Here is a 20,367-nt window from a genome sequence, read left to right as displayed (position 1 = left end):
TAATATACACTTGTGCTTCATTTTAAACGGGTAAAATAGCAGCAATATAAGTATTAATGTACTTGCTGCTGTTTAGTTTAACAGCCAGAACAGTAGGTGGCGCTATAGGCGACAATAGCTGTGTTCAATATCAGAGAATTGAGCGAGAGGAAAAGGAGGGACCAACCGGTAACCAAACGTCCAGATTAACCTGCCTCCACCGACTGTGAGTGAGGAAACAGCCCCGGAACGGACGGCAATGAAGTGGTTGCGCTTTTCACTCCTCGTCTTCGGGGTTTTCTCGCTATGTTGCGCCACGGCTGGTGACAGCAGCGGCGTGAAGAAGATGAAGATGCAGTTTGCCACGGGACCTCTGCTCAAATTTCAAATTTGGTAAGCACATAAGCGGAAAGTGGCGAGTCATTGCATGGTAGCTAAACTCCACAGCTAACAGCGTCGTAGGCCGTAAATCGATATAAGCTAGCTAACGCAATGTGTGTTTGTTAAAATGCTATAGGAGATGAAGGAACTGTCACGTTACGCTTGTTGGTTACTAAGAAAATTATTTGGAAAGCGCAGATATTTTAGAGAAGCTGTTTTTGTTTTATCTTGTTCGTTAAACGTAGCCCGACTTCCGCTGTCAAACATGCAGAAATGTTAAATCCTTCAAGAGCCGCCCAGTGTGCGTAGATTAGATTAACATCTTTACATCGGACAGATTATCTCACATATCACTGAAAATGGCTTTTCTCTTCTTAGTTATATTGATTACCATCTAAACACATTGTCTTTGCTTTGTTTTTAATTTGGTGAAAAACATGCCGCCTACGTAACAACACGAAACATTAACATATGTTTATCCATAACGAGTTACATTGCATTGTGTTGGCAATGAAATGCGACTAAACCACATGATAAATTTGCCATGTGCTCTGCTGTTTGCCAGACGTGTAGTCTCCATAACACAAAAAGTGAGCTAACTTGTTTCTGCTAATTGTAACATAGGAAATGATTTACAGATAAGTTTGGAATTTACAGGTCATGGTTAAACTGCCACTCCAGCCCTAACACCATTGTGTTGTTGTGACTACCGTTGGTCCCTATTTGTCCCTGTTTTTTCCTGCAGGTGTACCTCACAGTATGTTTGTCTTCTTACAGCATTTCCTGAGGGTACAAGCGGGTGTTTGAGGAGTACACGCAGGCCTTGTACCAGCGGTACCCAGACATCCGCATTGAGGGAGAGAATTATCTTCCTATACCCCTCTACCGGTAAGATAAAGAGATTGTCTGCCTTGTTACAAGTGGATTATAGTGCATACACGTTTTTTGAAGCAGCCTGAATGTCCCCCAGGATTATAGGCGATGTAACTGAGGCAGAGGAGCTCTCATATGCTTCTGCGCTTTTATGCCCTAGTGTGTGTGTGTGTGTGTGTGTGTGTGTGTGTGTGTGTGTGTGTGTGTGTTAATAGAGATAAAAGTGCTAACCCTAAAACTGGTAGTCAGAGGAGCATCATGCTAATTAGTGTGGGACATTATAAAACCTAATTGTTTACCTATGTTTAAGCTACCACCATAAACCATAACCATGTTTCTATACATTATGTTTGTGCTTGTACAAGGTGAAAATAGGATAAGCTAATAGTCTTAATGCAATAACCAGCAGTTGTGATTGAATAAAAAAAAATGCTTTTGTAGCAATTTTTTGCAAACAACAGACGAGTAAATGAGGTGCAGACACTGAGTGAGTAGGGTAAACATATTTGACTACATATTTGATATTAAAGATCATAATTACATGTACTAGGACTAATATGTCTGAGGTAATCGTAAATTATTTCTGTTATAGATACCGATTGTATTTGACATTTGAATTCTCTCATTTTATGCAATCAAGTCAGTAAAGCTTTGGTGCCCTGGGGATTAGGCTGTATTTGCATCTTGGAGAGCAGTCCCAGGTGTTGAAGTAAAGGTGTGGTCTTACTACCAGCCTCACATGCTCATCAGTTGAACATTTAATGAACACACAAGAGATTATCCCATTAAAGGGCAGAAACTGTATCAAACCGTCGTTTCAAAACTCTCAGCCAGTATTTTTCTAGAATTGCAATGTCTGTCTTTTGACCAGACTCTGTAAGAGTGTGACAGTGTGAATGTCTTATCTTTTAGATAGATACCTGAGAAGACATATTTGTATCCATAACAATCCTTGGCTACATTATGTTTCTAAATGAAGGAAGTGTCTCAAATACCTTTCTGTCTTGTTTCCTCAGACACATTGCTTCCTTCCTGTCAATGTTCAAACTGCTGGTGATTGGGCTGATTATTGTCGGCAGGGACCCTTTCGCATTCTTCGGTATGCAAGCCCCAGCTATCTGGGAGTGGGGCCAGGGAAATAAGGTAAGTTTTTTTCTGACATCAAAGGAGTTATTAATGCTTTGATCCTGTGGGATAATTTTCATGTGTGACAGTAGTTTGGAGGTGGAGACAGGAGCATGGGTTGAATATAGAAATGCAGAAAGGTGGCTTTATTGGTGTTGTGCTTCTAGCACAGTGTGTGCACGTGCACACAGCCAAGTCCAACTTAAACCCGGAGGATTTCATTAGTTGCTCATTCAGAGGCTTTACTATGTACTGCTGAGTATTGTTTAGCTTGTATCTGTTATCCCCAGGGATACAGACCTGTCAAAGCCTCAGAGGGAGAAAGGCATTTGTCTAGAAGTGAATATTTGCAAACAAAATTTCCTGGCTCTAATAGCTGTTGTCTTTAAACAGAAAGCTGAGGCAGTATATTTTGTTGTACTGATGGCTAAAAGTCAGATGCCCTCACAACATTGATTTTGTTATTACTTGGAGTGTGCAACAACAACAGATAGCTAATAGCTATAGAAACTACTGAATGAACTATTATTACAGTTTCTGTAGGGTGAATTAAACCTGCTGTAGATACATGTGTGGAACAATTTTGTACAGTATTACCAGAATTCTCTGCACATCTAGAAGGGTATCATTAAGGACTTAGGAAACCTGGTCTTACCGCCTGTCTTTTGTGTCTGTGTGATCTTACGGCACTTAATCTCATTAACCAATAAGGGGAGTTCCATATAAGAGGATGGTCTTACGTCAACCCTACACAAGCCAGTCCATTCTTGATAACCATGCAGAGCAAGGATGCTAACAGAGGCAATGTAGTATGCAGTATAAGTTGTTTTACACTGTGTGCCATGAGCAGCATGTTTCGTAGAGCTGCACCTCTACTAACCCTAAACTGTTTATTTCATAAACCCACATGCATCCTGCAAATGATCTTAACTTAGATTTTTTCTTTCTTTTAGATATATGCCTGCATGATGGTGTTCTTCCTCAGCAATATGATTGAAAATCAGTTAATGTCAACAGGAGCATTCGAAATCACATTAAACGGTGAGTCTTTGATTAACACCATGACTAAAGGTTGATTTCATAATTGTGCACATCGAAAACTTATTATCTGCAAACTCATTAAAAAAGCCCTTTGTAGGATTATAATATTAATGAATTATTATTGTCTTAGATGTACCAGTGTGGTCCAAACTGGAGTCAGGTCACCTGCCCTCCATGCAACAGCTTGTGCAAATCCTGGACAATGAGATGAAGATGAACGTTCACATGAACACAAGACCACATCACCATTCCTAACCTTACCACTCAATTCCCGCCTGGAGCTAAAAGTCCCTCCATGTAAGTATTTATAGCAATAGAGTAGCAGGAAAGGAAGAGAGAAATGTTGCTGTGTTAACTTGGCCTGCCCTCACTGTCTTTCTGCCCAGGTTTGAGGTGGGTTTCTCACCGGGCCGTGAAGTGATGTTAATGAACGTCTGCGCTGAAGGCAGGAAGACTGCTAGCACAGACTGGATGTCCCCATCACTCTTCACCATGCCCCTAAGAGATGTCCTGCCCCCAACGCCCGAGGGGGATCCATGGCAACAGTGCTGGCCATTCTGTCATTTTGTTGTAACATTCATACTACTGCAGATTTCATCCAAGTGACATTACTGGTCTGTGAGGAGAGATTTAACATTGATTCTAGTAGTCTTTAACCCGTTGCATTTAATTGATCTGTGTGTATACAAAATTGTGTCATTTGTACCACTGAGCCATACGTAGAAATTTAAGTTTATTGTTCTAAACGTAGTTTTCCGAGTAGATGATGCAACACCTAAAGTCTGTAATCACTATTGTGAGAAAAAACATTGGGAAAAATGTGTCTTGGTATGATTTCTGAATAATTTTTATATTTACATACCTTGGAGGAAGCTAAAAAGATTAATAAAACATATTGTAACTATTTAACTGTGAACCTTTGTTGTCCTGTTGCAGTTTGAAATTGATCAGAGACCCATTCTCGTCAGTTTTACCATCTCTAAAGTAGATCTGAGTGGATTTGTTAAAAATGATCAGAATACCTCGGAGATAAAAGCAGTCAGGTCAGGAGTGCATGTCTTTGTCCATCTGCTCTACCTAATGTTATTAGGAAGACTTCAGGCCTTACACTGATTTAATTAGACAAGGCAAAACAGATAAGTGCAATGCCAGACCAGAGTGTGGTTACAGTGCCCTTATTATCACAGAGCTGTTACAGATGAGAGTTTCAGTCTTTATAGCATACTCATCGGCAATCCTTGAGGGACCTGTGGATGAAGTCTCTATCGCTGTCAGTCATCGTCATGTCGGCAGTGACTTCCAGAATCTTCAGGGCAATAAAGTGGAGATGAGGAGCCAGCGTGGTCTTAGGCAGCTGGGAAAGAGACGGGGTCTTCAGGCACTGGTGAAGATGCTGAATGGCCAGGTGGGTCCTGATCTTTGCTGCCAATGCTAACAGCTCCTCCTTGAGTACTGATGGTCCTACAGTTGGCTCATATTCACACTAAAAAAAGTAAAAACTTAGACAATTTAATTTTCTTTTAAATCTGGACTACATCATTTGAGCCACTATACTTCCTGTTCCTGAAGAACAGTTAAAATAATGTTTTAGATTTACCTGACAACAGCAGGCGCCCACACTAAACTTTGCCTGTTGCGCTTCTGCCAAGAAGGAGACAAACACTTGTGTGTTCCCCAGCACTCGGACTCCTACAGTCTTGTTGAGAGACAGGAAGACAGGTTGGAAGGGAGTGAGACTCTGACTGCCCCAGCTCCACCTACAAACTCGGTCACCGGTATCATTCAAACGCTGACCACCTGACCTATTTAAGGCCAGCCTGCAATGTGAACACACACACAAGAAAACATAAACAAGGAGCAAGATACTGGTCAGCTTAGATTAAAGATAACAAAATAAGCACCACTATACAATTGCTCTCTACCATATGTTTCCATTGCTGTGGTAACATGCTGCTCTGCCATCGGACTGGAACACGGCTCTGACTGGCTGACTGACGGCACTGATGTCATCATACACAATGCAGACTCTTCCATTTCTTTTAGTCACCACAACAATGAGAGCCAATAGACCTGAGGGATAACTGTAACCATGATGATAAGGATGGGAACACCCACTGTAAAGAGCATATGGTATTGCACAGTGTAGTCACTGCAGTAACTAAAGAGATTGTTATCGTAATTGCACTTTGTATAACTATTGTGTTAGTATTTGTTCAGAAAGCATTTATTTACAGTAAGTTCCAGCTTTGAAGGATACAAGACCTGAGCGGAGCCATCAGGGAACACAGTGAGAAATTTCATTCCATCAGAGTAATACTTTGATAGAAATGCAGCACCCTCCTGTGAATATATCAAACATTGATTTTTTATGTCTCTTATTGTACACACCAACAGCTGAGTTGTATTATGGGATATGTATTTCTAGAGCATATAATCAAGACTATTTAAGCTATTTACAAAACTAAAAATTCTTCCATTTTAATTGTTATTTTCCAGTTGGTTGTATAGATTACTTAGACACAGTGTGACCACATGGGGGCAGTGTACTCTATATAGTCTCACATAAAGTTTGAAAAAAAAACATGTTTAAAGGGAAGAAAACAAGTCATGAGTAAAAAAAAACTGCTGTAGTAATATGTGCGTACCTGATGATGACATTTACCAAACTGAGTTTGCTTGTGATCACAAAAAGGGAGCAACACTTCCTCTTTTTCCTTCAAGCACTCCTCAGGTGTATCACATAAATTCCCTTCCCAGTATTCGTTGTCTTCTACAGAAGAGAGTCGGAAATGGAGGATTGCTGATGTTGGATCATCTAAACAGTAGCACAGAATGAACCGTGTTAGCTTCACAAACTTTGTTTATTTATGAGTGTTTGCACAGGTTTAAGGCTCTATGTTGTTACTCACCTGCCTCTGCTGGATCCATGTAAACATGCATTTCTGATAGTTTTCTATAAAAACATAGAGAGGATATTTGAACATAACTTTAATGTTACACACTTCAGGTTTTTTCTAACTGGAGAAAATTTAAATATGAACCTAAGTCGAGCCGGTAGTTCCATAAGAAACTTATTGTGATCTTCTATCTCTTTGCTGTGCAGCCTCTCCATCTCTTTCACTGGATTGACTTCCTCTGTCAGTTCTCTGTTTCCTGATGTTCTCACAAGTCTCTTCACTAAGAAGCATCTCTGTTTTTGCAGAGTGTGACACAGCTGCTGCCGCTGGGTGCAGCAGAAGTCTGGAGTTGGCTAAGATGAATATAGAAGGGAAGTCTCAGAGGTCAACAGTCCAGTATTGGGATTTGTGTGTGTGTAGTAATTGCCTCACCTGTTGCCATGCTAGATCCAGTGGAGGTCTGGCCTTTTCCCCACAGTACTCACATTTTAGTTGGTATTCTGTGGAAGGCTGGACAACAGTGGAGTGTTAACATCATGCTGCTGCTCTAAATGGAAACTTACAAAAGCAGGAAGACATTTGATCTTTGTACCGCTGAAAGAATGGTTAAGTTTGGCTTGTGGTTGTCAGACTCCCGGTTGATCCTCAGGAATCCTGCAGGTCTAAAACTATATCTTGGTGGGCCGGTGACAGGCTGCGGGACTCCAACCTGTATACAGAAACACACAGATATTTAATAATAAGAACCACAGTGAAGAACTGTTATCAAAAATATGATTGTGTCATATTGAGTCAAATGAAGAAATGTGCACTAATTGATCAGTCTTACATCCATGTCACTCAGCGGATCACATTGTGATGTAGCATCAGCATCTAAGAGAATAAATAGATAGCAGGTCTTGATAAGAGAAATGCTTCAAAATGTCATTTATTTCAAATTATTCACTAAGCAAACTCACTGGAAAAGCTGGACTTCATCTCCGAGTTTGTTATTCAGTTTAGCATATGTCCCAGAATTGAATCCCAACATTTATGCATGGCATGTGTAGGCTACTGATCTTCTTTCCTGTTGAAGAAAAGTGTCCTACAGGCATATTTTTTCCACAAAGAAAAAAAAGACACATACAGATTATAATGGCAGAATAACAATTCTAGATAGATATGATCAGAAGTCCACAGTGAGATCTGTAATATAAGAATGACTCTCCTTCATAAAACATAAGGTACACTCACCACAGTGCAAGTCAAATTATTGAGCTTCACAACTGTTTTGTTGTCTGTTACCATGGAGATGTAAAAGCTGTATGGCATGTGTAAACCAAGTTCTGGCTGCAGGCCTGGTGATTACAGTACACACAAACATTATTAATATCTACACTTTTCTACAATGTATCCATTTAAATGACTAAACTTCACAGAATGTCTGTTTTTTTACGCATGTAGCCGCCCTCACTTAGTGAGACCTAAATAAAGAAAAATATCAGGAGTCACTGATTAGTTGTTCACACCAGGTAAAATCAATGCCAGGAGATGAGAAGGCCACTAGTTAGAGCTTTCTATTGGTTGTTGCCATTCCTGCGTGAGGAACGTCGAGCTACAAAAGGGTTCCCAATCAAGCTCTCCGAGCATTTCCAGGAGTTACATTCAACAGGATGACTCGTAAAGAGAAAGGGAAACAAGCTGCGCTTTGTTTGGCCGTTGTTCTGACATGTTGTTGTTTGGTGCCGACGATCCACTGCAGCCGACTGAGGAAAATCCAACGGGAGGGACGGAGAGCGGGCGCTGCAGCCACGAGGACAGCTGATCAAGAAGGGACAATAGTGTTTGGAGAAGTTTTTTTGTCACAGCAGGCGTCCGATAAAACCGCCAAATCCTTATTCCAGGACGAAGCTGGGTATCAAGCAGACTCTACAGGTAGGAATTGATTTGTTCTCGGGCTTCGTGTGTTGGATGTACCTGTTTATAATTTAATTCCTGGTTAATGTGTGCGGTGTAATGTGTTTTTTCAGGGTTGTCAAGTACCCCAACACCTGTTGCTCCTGAAGCCGCGTGGAAGCGCATGACGCCTTCCCTGCAGTGCAGTGGGGATCAGCTGAGGTTCAAACTACTTGGACCAGGGGCTTCTCAGCTCTCAGTGCTGAAAGGTAAAGAAACACGTCTCACTATATTTGCGTCAACACTTACACGTCACTGTACCATGACTTTGTTTTCTTTGCCACAGGACCTGCATCACCAGTACCTTTGTCCCAGGTTCCTTCCACCTGTGGGTACAACATGCACAGGAACTCCCTGGCACTTGTGCTGCAGGTTCCCTTTGATGGCTGCAATGTTATTCAAGAGGTAATTTATTGAAACAAGTTGTAGTGTTTAAAACTTGACCAGTGGCTAGCTGTATCCACACTGTATGAACGTAACCCTGACCTTTCTGTTTTATACAATTCTGTCGCAGGGTGGAAGTTATGTGCTGCCCCTGCAATGGCAGGGATTTCCACTCTCACTCTGGTGTTCCAAACCTTCAGCCTCTGCCCCTGCTACTGCCCCACCTGCTACGGCCCCACCTACCACTGCGCCTCCGACCCCCGAACCTCAGACGACTGCGCCTCCGACCCCCGAACCTCAGACGACTGCGCCTCCGACCCCCGAACCTCAGACGACTGCGCCTCCGACCCCCGAACCTCAGACAACTGCGCCTCCAACACCCGAACCTCAGACAACTGCTGATCAGACACCTGGACCTCAAACGCCTTCAAATCTTGCAGATCCAACAAATCCCCCAGTGCCTCCAAAGAACCCAGATCCCATGTATCCCAAATTCCCCCCCTACTTTTTCTTCCCCCCCCAGTTTCCTCAGTATCCTGCAGTACCAGTGGCGCCAACACCAAAGAAAAAAGGATTTCCGCAATTGCCCTATTTCTTTCCTCCCATGTATCCCCCTTACTTTAATCCCCCTCCCATGTACTACCCGTTCTTTACCACGCCTGCTCCAGCCACAACTACTCCAGCAACTACTACTACTACTAGTACCACTACCACCACCACTCCTATGCCCACAACTACCACTGCAACACCAGCTGCCACTGTGCCTCCCCAGACATTTACTTTTCCTAGCTTTCCTTATATGTTCCAAAATCCCATGCCTTTTCCATGGTTTCCTCAACCTACTGGTGAAACGGACACTGCTCAAGCTATCCCAGCTCAACCCCTGCCAAAGTTTGTACCCAAATTGCCCTACTGGTTTCAATTTCCTATCCCTCAGCCTCAATATCCCCAGTATCCTGTGCCGCTGACGACCCCTGCCCCAGCTACAACAACCGCCTATCCAGCTGAAAAAGGTGCAGTTCAGCTCGTCTATTGGCCATCTTTTCATTAGCTCAGCTGTCTTTTTCAAGTCATGCCATGTCACCTAGTTTGCTGACGATGTTCTAATAAAGGTTTTTGAACTTAAATGACTCTTCTTGGTGGTTTTTTTTTTTTTTTTTTTTTTTTTTTTTTTTTAAAACTGGAACTAATCTTTTACTTCTACAAGCCTAAATCCCATTAATTTGAGTCAATGTAAGTAAAGTGACTTCTGTTTATGCTTTGGGGATTTGGGGTTACCAATTGCTCAGGAAAGCTCAAAATTCATACCCTGGCCAAATTTTGTGTTAAAGTGAATTTCTGCTGAGTTAATGGATGGCTGAAAATGACACAAGGTGGTAAAAGACTGATGGAGACCTGCTGGAGGGAAGCATCACAAGCTGCCAGCTGCTCTGCTTGTGGTGCTTTCCATTGCTTCCGTTGTACAGCTTCACCATAGAGGAAGAAGCTGGAAGGAAACGTGAGGCATGGCAAACTATAGCAATAATTTTGCTCTTGTGCTCTTATCCCATTATTCATACTTTTCACTTTGCAAGCCGAGGTTGCTGGTGAGGCTACGTTGGTGGATGCAGGGAGAGGAAGTATTGTCTTTGATGGGAAAGAGCTTAATTTTGAGCCAGGACCTGCCACCTCTGCTGCTGACACATGCGATTATGTTGATTTGTGTTCATCAGACATCACAGATAAAATGTTTATCTTCTAAATAGATATGCTGTGTACAAATGATTCAAAGTCTATTGGGTCATCTTCTATTGCTGAAGAAATGTCAGAGTGGACCTTGCAGCTGGAGAGTGACTTGGCTGTTGAAGCAGCATGGAGGCACTTCAACTATTCTCTACATTTTGCTCATAACAAGATGATACTGAAGGCCTTGGGTCCCAGTGCTGCTCATTTACAACTAGACATGGGTTAGGAAGTCTAATGCTGAATTTTAACATTGTGTTAAAGTTGCATGATGGTGTTTGTCATTGAATAATGCTCATTGTCTTGTCTGTTTCACCCATTAAGGTGCCTGAAACTGCAGAGTGCATTGATTGGTCCGTGATGGCTGCAATGTGATTTAAGAGGTAAGCCTTTTTTTTTTTAAAGAGAATTGCACAGTGACTACTAAGCCATTACGACAGTGACAGTATTTTATATTGGCCAGCTAAAATAGGCCAGTTTTAGTAGTATTTAAAAGTATGTTTTCTTCTACCCAGAACTTTCTCTCTTTATGCTTTATCTGTATCAGATGAGTTATATCTGGGCCTTGTTTTGAGTGTGACCAATACAGCAGTATAATCCAGCAGAGCACTTCTGTCAAACATTAAATATCTTCTGCTTATTTTGTGGACGTCTTTGCTCCTGTACAAAATCTTAATATCCTGTCAGCAGCTGCGGTTTCTGCTCATGAACACCCAAAGGTCTCTTTGGTTGTTGGATGTAGGTTTGACACAACTGGCTGCTCTGTAGGTTTGCATTGCAGGTGAAAGTTGTGCTGGCCTTGCTTAATAGTGAATCATTCAGATGCATGAGATTTGGATTTTTGGGATTTCAGTTGCAGTTTGGTGGCCTTAAACTGTAGAATAAAAAGTGGATTTCGTTAATCTTACATCTGTCATGTCAGGATAAAGAGCCTGATTTAAATGCACAATGCATGTATTCGCTGTTTGGTCTTGACTGCTCCAATTCCTTTCTTTTTTTCCTCTTCATGTGTGTTACTACTGATGTACCTATGCTTTCAGTAAAACCGTTAGGAAGGCTTGGCAGCCTGGAAATGGGAGCAAATAAAAGAAAATCACTGGAATCACTGAAATTTTTTTCATTCACATTTTATACACAGTGGCCACAGATGCGCCTCATTCTGTCTGTTCCTATATATTTCCACATGGTGCTTTCTGCCTTGGGCACCCTGTGATGATGCAGCACACACACATACAAACAGACCTACACACATCACTGAAACTCAGCCACACGTGACAACTGAGAGACGTGTGAGGCTGCTCTCTCTGGAACCAGAGATGCTTGTTTATATTTCCTCCTTTTCACTCACTTTTCCCGTCATTTGGACTGGCTGGACTTTCTCGGGTTCCCGGACGGTTCCTAGCAGCAGCAAGAAATCCTTGAATTGTCCTTTTGTGTCTGATTTGTCATAATTACTACTCGGAATTTGTTTTCTTCATTGAAGGTGAGTATTTGTGCACTGGCTTAATTTTAGTGATGGAGAATTGAGGATGTTAGCTCCTCCTATGCATTTGTTGCCATGTAATTTATGTTTCGTTGTGAGTTTTCTATCCATGTAGACCAAATTGAAATAGATTTAATAATACAAAAGAGCAGCATCAAACATCTACATAAGAATAGAAAGAAATATGATGAAAAATGTTGCTGTAGTTTCATATTTTTTTAACAAATTTCTACTATCCTTTCCTATCTCAGGGGACGTTAAGACTCCATGTAAACTAAACAGACTGGAACAGCCATCCTTCAAGTCCCTGATTTCTGTCGGAGATCTGTCCATTTTTTGGCCAATATTTCTGGCCAGAGCTCCTCCTCCGTTCCTGGAATTTACTCCACCCACTCCACAGTTTGTTTGTTTTTAATGGAGGACTATGATGTGGACATGGATGATGAAGAGGAGGGAGAGGTATTCATGAGAAAGGCCACAACGGGCCACTGGTGGGAGGACTGTGATGGCAACAGTGACATACAACACCAAAGGGGAGGAAGAGGCTGCATGGTAAACAGCCGCAGTTGGGCCGAGGAGCTCCGGGATATCTTTGTACCACAGACAGAAGACTGTTACAATGGAGGGCGAACCGGGCTGTCCAGCATCTCTGTGAGTGATTGATTGTCTTTAATCAATACAGGAAGTGAATGAGACTGTTTGTCTAGACAACTCTCACTGCATCTAACAGTGTGGAGTCGATTAAATGAAGCATTTCTGCACAACTTTGTATCATAAAAACAAATCAATGGCCAAAATGTGTAATATAATATACAGGAAATAAAATCTGAAAATAGGCTCTACAGCAAATGGTTACAATGTTATATACAAAACCTGTGAGAGAAATGCCTGAAAGGCACATAGAGGCTAAATGTGGCCGGATGGTGATGAAGGCTGAAAGATGACTCAAAGTATTACGTTGTCTAATCAGGCCCACTGCTGCTGCACTGTGACACAGCACTGTGGAAACTCACTGTGAATGTGTGTGTGCTTGATTGTGTATGCACGGGTGAGCACATGCACTCTGAGCTTCCTTGTCTCCTACGGCTCATCACACTTGACTCTGTGATGTGGAATGAGGTTGCAGGAGGTTCCTGAAGGAGACTAAACAAACAGATAATGTGTAATTAGGAATCCCATGTCCTGCCTTAGGCCAATGGGCAGCCATGCTCCATGATAGAGTGGGTTAAACATGCTGACATCTATAAGAAGAGCTTCTAGCAGCTGTGGTCTCATTAATTGATTGTTCTCTGGTGATGCATTCTCTTTGGCCTCGATGCAACCTATCATCTGCCCCTTCAAGCTCTAGGTCTCTGTGTTTTATTAAACAATAAATATTGAAGAGGAGAAGCTAAGATGGAAAGCTGAGGAAGATGGAGGAACAGATAACAGATCAGGAAAGGAGTGGCAGCACTGAGCAGCTCTGTCTCTCCCCTCCCACCTCTGCTTCCGTCTTCCCACTCTTTCCTCTCCTGCTCCCACAGCTCCCCCCTCCTCCCTCCCTCCGTCCATCCTCACACTGCTGCCGCTCTCTCTCTCCTCCCTCCCACCCTCGCTCTCCTGCACGGAGCTGCGGTATATGAGAGGGTCTCCTGGGTCTAGCTTCACTGCAGTGTAGAGGAGGGCAGGACGGCTGTTTCAGTACGATGCGCTGAAGGATGGTGCACCAGGAAAAACGCGTTTACCAGGTGTGTGGATTTGTGTTTGTGTGATTCTGAGATTATAGCAGCACGATGTTCATAGACATGCATGATGGGCATCCATCATGGGTGGGTGTGTTGCTGTAGATAAATCAGCCATACTGGATGTGGGAAGGAAGAGGCAGTGTGGGTGTGTTTATGTGTGATTCTACCTTTGTTTTCTTATATATTTTCACTTAATTTAGACATATTTTATTATTTTATTCTGCCTGTGTTGTCTTTCATAAATTGAATCAATTTTAGTGCCATGCTACATACTTTCTATTGAGGGGTAAAATAGGGTGTGTGTGTGTATGTAGGCAGGTTGTGAGTAAGGACGACATCCGGTTGTATAAAGTGGGTGAGCAGGAGGGATGATTTGGACAGCGAAGGCGATCAACTGATGTATGCTCTTACATCACATCCTCATGCACTGATGCGTCACAGAAAAAGTGTGTGTGTTATTGGGCCAATTTGATGTTATTTATATAACTGACACATCACAACATCCCTAATTTTGGAGGTGCTGTTTTTCACTGTTGTTGGTGATATAGGTAGCCTTAAAGGCCACAATGGCACCATCCTGTCATAAAAATACTTCCCTCCATGTTGCGGGATAGAAAATCATTTTCATATTCATCAACAACAGGACCAAAACATTAGATCAACCAAAGAGGGGGGCACCATGAAAATTATTCAGGGAATGAGACAAAGATTAAACATTTACAATCAAATAGGAAAAAAGATGTCTGCCTAGAGCGAGAGACTATAGCCACCTACAGGACACTATGAAACACCAACTCAGAATGACATGGCATTTTATACCAGCAGTAGGTAAATTGTTGTCATTTTTAAATCTTTAGATCTCACCCATTGCAAATCCTGAACTGTGGAAGGATATCGGAGCACCTGAAGCTGCAAGCCCTGGAGTATTTTAATAAGATGACACTCTGTTGTACATTTTAAGCTAGTATTGTAATAACAGATCTGATTTCCGAGCCAGAGAAAGGCTCCTCATTTTGTGACAAGGATTTATGGATCTAATTTAAAATACCAATCTACACCCTCAGGTACCCATTACTCTTCCTGTGACCCACTTGGTCATAGATGCAAGAGACGCCAGCACAGGAGCTACATTTTTATTAATGTTCTTTGTATTCATGTGTGATTCTGGCAGGCCCAGAGGAATGAGAGAGAGTCCATCAGGCAGAAACTTGCCCTTGGCAGTTTCTATGACGACGAGCCAGTCATCTACACCAGCTGCAGCAAGAACGGCCCATCTTCCCGGTGGGTTTGAATCGTGTGTGTGTGTTTTATCAATGTTACCTTTAAAGGCCAACAGTGACATTTGTTGTGTTGTAGTTGCTGCTATGACATATCTTTATCAGTGGATGGATAACAGAAAAAACAGAGGTTAACCCTTTCGATTTGATTTTAAAACATCAAATATATAAGATAAACTGTTTACTCACTGCCTAATATATCCCACCCACTGACTGCTACCATGGTAACCAGATAATCAGTGATATTCACATCGCCTCTCAGTGCTCAAATATTTCGGTTGATTGGTTATTGTAAGGAATCTATTACGATGATTGGAGCAAGGAATGATTGATGAGATCATAAGAAGAGATGCACAGTAACATACCAATCACACCTTTGAAAGAATATCATACAGGCAAAGCACAGATGGACTAAAGACTTCTATTTCTTTGTGGGTTAAGAAAATATTCCTTTTGTAAACCAAAAGATAAAGAATTAAAAAGTTGCTTAATTATCTGCATATTCACTTCTCACAATGTTATAAATGGGCTGGCAGCAGAAGAACTGTGCTGTGTTGTGTTTGTAGGTCAAATTAGTCATAAAGAGGATTGCATGTCAAGACTTTAACAACCAGCAGAGGGCACTGTTTATCATCCCAAGTCAACTGTTAGCAAAGGACTGTAGATTCTATAAGTAAATTCAGGCTGTAAAACAGTTGGAATAACATTGATGCATATAAATACCACACACAGCTGACAGTAAATCACAGTCGGTCCTATCAGTGACTAAACTTCTGCAATAAGAGGGATTTGGTTAAACATTACACAATCATGTGTCTTGTGTTGTCTGGTCTGTATAGGAGCAAAAACAGTTTGGTGAGTCAGTTGAATCACAGACAGACGAGCGAAAGTGAAAGGCTTCCCAGACAGCCACGGCTGTGTTTACAGTCAGTACAATAAAGGGGACTAACATTACCCTGAATAATGGGAAACAAAGTAAGGTGGCATATGGTCTATCTGCTAATATAGAAACTAGATGTGTCATAAAGATAAAGTTTATATTTCCCTTGACAAACCAAAATTAGACACTATTATTTTGTCTGATTAACCTTTGCTGTCTCAAACAGTCTTACTCATGTTGGCCATTATTTTTTGATATCAAATCAAACGAAAGGAAGTATTTTTTTTTCTTCCCATGAGAGTGATATTTCATTGTTGCATCTGAGGTTTTGAGCACACTCACTCACACACGCACAATAAAAAGAGTTGCATTACATCACACACACAGAAGGTTAACCAAAGCCACTACAGAAGTCTTTCTTTTTTGACCTCCAGTAACTTTCTGGCTGCTTTTCCTTGCAATGCTGTTTTCTTCATATCAAACCGAGGGGCGCCCCCCCACCCCCCACCCCCCACCCTCACCCCAACACACACACATACACTACAAGCTGCTGTTTGAGGAAGTGCAGTACTGTTGGCTCTTGAAAGAAGAAGTGAGGCCTGATATAGTAATTCAAAGCTGGTATTGGTAGATATTGAGCCATGTGATCACCAGTGGAGGTAAAGGTACAACCTCATGGTGTTTAGTTGGGGGTGGGTGGAAATTCCAGCACTGCTCTGTCCTGTTTGTGAGATGTTGAATAAGTAATTGTTCCCATCCTGCTGTGAGGACTGAGGTCACTTCGGCTTGTTAGGTTCTTTCAGTCAGAGTATCGTGATCTGGAACTAAATGAATGGCGTTTGGAGCTTTTGGAAAAGCTGAGGTTAAAGTTTCAGTGGCTTCTGTGACTGCTGTGAAAGGCCAGCCGTCCCTGATTCCAGTTGTTTCATCAAAATCTATTTATAATTTCTCACTACTTCCTATTTAGGTAACAACTTGCTTACTTCTTAGGCAACACACACACAGCCACAGCAACACACATGTATGCAATCTAATTTCTGATGTCATATCAGAACAATAGCCAAGTGTAACAGCTCCTCTTTACTGAGAACGCTGTTTAGAAGACTTAAATCTTGTTGGAGGAATTTTTTCCCTAATTTTGTTTCACAAATGGTCATTGGACTTAACTCTAATATTGATAATCAAAATGAACTTCACATGTGGGGTTAACATATGATTATCTGAGTTCCTTTTTCATAGTCCAAAGTATGAGTATGTTTATTTATTTATTTTTGCGGGGGAAAAAAGTGCAAAATGGCCTTTCTGAACTCTACTTCAAAAATGTGTGTTTTATTGTGTACAGACAGTATTGTAACATGATTTTTGCATTTCTTGTGGGTCTCCTGCCTGAATGTTTTATTTAAACGTTTCTTCTTTTTTACTCTCATCTTCACAGTTTATTGTGCAATATCATACAGAATCACTTTAACAATTGGGATACATACTGTATATAAAGATAAGATCAATTTGCAATTTGCAATTTCCCCATTGTGGGACTAATAAAGGTTTCTTAATGTTAATCTTAAACTCATTAGGTCCTGCATGCTGTCTGTAGTGTCTTTTGTTTCTGTGTGCAAACAAATTCAGTACACTATAGATAAATTCCCCTTTCTGTCTATACAGTAGGTTTCATTCTGATGGGAAAAATCTTTTTTGTGGTCTCTGATGTCTCTTTTTTCCCTCTCAGGCTGCAGACTGGGGTGAACCTGCAGGTGTGTTTTGTCAATGACAGCAGCAGCAGCGATAAAGACAGCGATGCAGAGGACAGCAGGACAGAGACCAGTCTGGACACACCGCTCTCGCCTGTGGTATGCATCCTTATGATGCCCCTCTAAAGACCAACAGTGCCTGTTGCAACACACAATCATGTACTTTTCCTCCTGAACAGAGCAAGCAGAGTTCATCCTTATCAGACCGGGACACCGCAGAGGAGGACTCAGATCCGTTGGATGACTGTGGTGGATTTTGGCGGGTGCAGCGAAGGCTGCAGGAGGAGGCCCGGGTAGCCTTGGCTCTGGCTCGACCCATGGCCCGCATGCAGGTGGAGGTGGAGAGGCAAATCCAGCTGCACAGACGCTCACCTGTGGCTGACTTGGTTAGTCAAAGCCAGAGGATAGGATTATGTGTTAATAGATAATCTATTCCTAGTGTAAAGTGAAAATGGATAAGTTTCTGTTACAGTAAACAAAACACAATAAAACCTTCATAGGGGACTTGTATGGTTTAGAAGGTCACCAAGACCAAGAAAAAGCCCCTAAAACTAGTAAACAAAAGCATAGCATTTCCCCCACTGTGACTGGATAAACAGACAAATCTAGCTTACTGAGATCGAAAAACACTGTTTTAGTCTCTTTTTGGTTTGTACATTCTGGCATGCAGTCACTTCCTTTTTTTTATGTGTCTCTAAATATACAGCTTCCACATCTGCCCCACATCAGCGAGGGCTTAATGAAGAGGAATCTGAGACGAGGGGACATGAGAGACATGAGTCTGGGTCAGCTGCAAGTCATCACAAATGACTTACACTCACAGATTCAGAGTGAGTCATGTACAACTTTGACGCACAGCACTTCCCCACAAATATATGAAAAACCCAACACTCGTATTCTAACAAAATTCTTACAAATTGACAAGTTTTTACCACACTCTTTTTACCAAACACTTTTTTTAATAGGCTATGCTAATTTCTTTACCAGGCATTTAGAAGAACTGTGTTACCAAATATTTGTTATCAAAATTGCTGAGTTTTCACAGATTTTATTGTTGACCACCAACTCAGGTCTGAATGAGGAGCTGGTGCAGTTGCTGCTGCTGCGGGATGAGCTGCATGTAGAACAGGACGCCATGCTCGTGGACATAGAAGACCTGACCAGGTGAACTACCACTCACTCTCCCCTCTCCTTCTGTATTAAATGCATTTTCTCTCTTTAACGCCCTTGTCTTTTGTTGTGACAGGCACGCGCACAGCCATCAGCGGCACCAGGCAGAGAAAGCGATGCCTAAATAAACACCTCACCTATCATTTGTGTGTGTCCGTCCGCACACCGTCCACAGTCCCACTCCACGGATAATGTCACGATAGTGTTGCTAAAGAACCTCCATCTGTGCTGAGACTTGGATACTATTCATTTGTTACTACCGGTATATACACACATTGATGCTAATTGAACCCAAAAAAAAACAGGATGTATGAAAGTGGAACATTTCCACACAGTTAATGTTGAGTTTATCCAACATTTTCACTTCCACTTAGCACTACTAATCATGCCGTAATTCATCAAATCTGGGGATGTGTGTTGACCTACAACCTCTGAGAGTACCACACATGATGTGGTCTGAGAACCCCAATACAAGATGTCTGTAAGAGAAGGAAGGGATTTCAGCACAGCTGAGTATTTTCACACTTCCACTCCAATCATCCCATAATTTATAGAATGTGGGAATCCTCAATTTCCAGCCCAGACCTTTACATACCGCTCTGAGATTTTGCACAGTATTTATGATAATGCTGGGTAGAGGGAGAGGGAGGGAGGGCGAGAGAGAGCACCAGCATGCCTTGTTTGTCCTTTGTCAGTGATAACTTCTACAAAATGGACACAATCCCATGAAAAATTAACCTGATTCTATATAATCCAGAGGATGCTCTGATCACTTGTGTATCATTTATTCCACTAAGAGCACTGTGTCATTGTTATTTATCACAATAATTCACTGTCACACATCTCATATCTGGGCTGTTGCAATAGAAAATCCTAAACACGATTTAAAAAAAAAAAGCAGCTTCACAGAGGACATAAAATTATTAAAAGTAACATGGCTGCTACAGATTTCATCTCCTCTAAAGATGTATTCAGAGCTTTACTGGATGTTTTAAGACAAATTTGTGTTTGTTATTGGTCTGATTTTAGATATATTAAAAATAAAAGTGGAGGCATCCTAACATGAGCAGCCTCCCAGTATAAATATGCAATGTTGTTTTTTTTGTTATGCATTATTTACGGATGCTAAAAATAAGAGTAAACATATGAAATATAAAACAAATATATCAATAAATAAATCACAGCCTAAGCTTCTATCTATTTTATCTGATTAAAAGGTTTCTTAGACATAATAGTAAATGTTTAACTTGTCTTTATTTAAAGGATGAAGAATATGCCTCACTCTCAGCTTTTTAAGAATGTCATTAATCACAAACTTTGTTTTTTCTATTCTTTGCTTGATTGACAAGTGTACTGTATAATGATTGTAAGTAATAAATGTTTTACGTGTGTGAACTTTGCCTATATTTGGAAGGATTTCATGAGGATTTTAATTTGCATTTCTTCTCCATAATTTGCAAAAAAACCTAATTTGCATGGACACATCTCATTACGTTATTACGTTAAAAGTGACTAGTGGCTGAAGTGCCCCATAAGAAAAAAGAAGTAGTTTTTTTGCATGTTCAAATGTTCACACTTACGTTACGTTATGTTGTGTGGATTGTTGCCAGCGAGAGGGGAAGAAGTTTCGCTGTGCATGACTGAAATACAATTCATTTAAATAAACTGCAGTTTATTATTGTTATTTAATAATATCAAGAGAAGAATTAAATTTTCTGTATTTCATTACAAAAATTCTTAATAGTTAA

At 41.3% G+C, this 20,367-nt stretch overlaps 3 protein-coding genes across 4 annotated transcripts; all 3 read left to right on the top strand.

Moving 5' to 3' along the window:
• The first annotated feature begins 165 nt into the window (after positions 1–165).
• On the top strand, positions 166–4,308 carry selenot1a (selenoprotein T, 1a). The gene is made up of 6 exons (XM_028428376.1): positions 166–372; positions 1,138–1,248; positions 2,250–2,376; positions 3,312–3,399; positions 3,530–3,696; positions 3,786–4,308. The coding sequence occupies exons 1-5, from the start codon at positions 239–241 to the stop codon at positions 3,652–3,654; spliced, it is 585 nt and encodes a 194-aa protein (XP_028284177.1). The 5' UTR covers positions 166–238; the 3' UTR covers positions 3,655–3,696; positions 3,786–4,308.
• A 3,577-nt stretch (positions 4,309–7,885) lies between these two features.
• On the top strand, positions 7,886–9,684 carry LOC114450087 (vegetative cell wall protein gp1-like). Its single transcript, XM_028427996.1, has 4 exons — positions 7,886–8,210; positions 8,306–8,440; positions 8,518–8,636; positions 8,746–9,684. Exons 1-4 carry the CDS (start codon positions 7,949–7,951, stop codon positions 9,664–9,666), a joined length of 1,437 nt encoding a protein of 478 aa, XP_028283797.1. The 5' UTR covers positions 7,886–7,948; the 3' UTR covers positions 9,667–9,684.
• A 2,564-nt stretch (positions 9,685–12,248) lies between these two features.
• LOC114449954 (schwannomin-interacting protein 1-like) lies at positions 12,249–19,271 on the top strand. 2 transcript variants are annotated; one of them, XM_028427839.1, is made up of 7 exons: positions 12,249–12,471; positions 14,716–14,825; positions 17,428–17,548; positions 17,629–17,835; positions 18,156–18,279; positions 18,520–18,613; positions 18,696–19,271. In XM_028427839.1, exons 1-7 carry the CDS (start codon positions 12,256–12,258, stop codon positions 18,745–18,747), a joined length of 924 nt encoding a protein of 307 aa, XP_028283640.1. In that variant the 5' UTR covers positions 12,249–12,255; the 3' UTR covers positions 18,748–19,271. The 2 variants fall into 2 exon arrangements, with proteins under 2 accessions (XP_028283640.1, XP_028283641.1); XM_028427840.1 differs by lacking the exon at positions 12,249–12,471 and adding an exon at positions 13,415–13,547 and having other exon boundaries at positions 18,696–19,264.
• The last annotated feature ends 1,096 nt before the right edge of the window (positions 19,272–20,367 follow it).

This window comes from Parambassis ranga, chromosome 17 (genome assembly GCF_900634625.1).
Source record: "Parambassis ranga chromosome 17, fParRan2.1, whole genome shotgun sequence".
Lineage (NCBI taxonomy): Eukaryota > Metazoa > Chordata > Actinopteri > Ambassidae > Parambassis > Parambassis ranga.
Note: the sequence above shows the minus strand (reverse complement) of the source record. Positions and strands in the feature narration are given on the sequence as shown.

What these genes read in the sequence shown, in the direction of transcription:
- LOC114450087 (XM_028427996.1), top strand. Translation starts at nt 7,949, where the DNA reads ATGACTCGTAAAGAGAAAGGGAAACAAGCTGCGCTTTGTTTGGCCGTT. An exon ending in GTATCAAGCAGACTCTACAG is followed by an intron (nt 8,211 to 8,305) that starts GTAGGAATTGAT and finishes GTGTTTTTTCAG; the next exon opens with GGTTGTCAAGTACCCCAACA. An exon ending in GCTGCAATGTTATTCAAGAG is followed by an intron (nt 8,637 to 8,745) that starts GTAATTTATTGA and finishes ATTCTGTCGCAG; the next exon opens with GGTGGAAGTTATGTGCTGCC.
- LOC114449954 (XM_028427839.1), top strand. Translation starts at nt 12,256, where the DNA reads ATGGATGATGAAGAGGAGGGAGAGGTATTCATGAGAAAGGCCACAACG. An exon ending in ACACACCGCTCTCGCCTGTG is followed by an intron (nt 17,549 to 17,628) that starts GTATGCATCCTT and finishes CCTCCTGAACAG; the next exon opens with AGCAAGCAGAGTTCATCCTT. An exon ending in GCTCACCTGTGGCTGACTTG is followed by an intron (nt 17,836 to 18,155) that starts GTTAGTCAAAGC and finishes CTAAATATACAG; the next exon opens with CTTCCACATCTGCCCCACAT.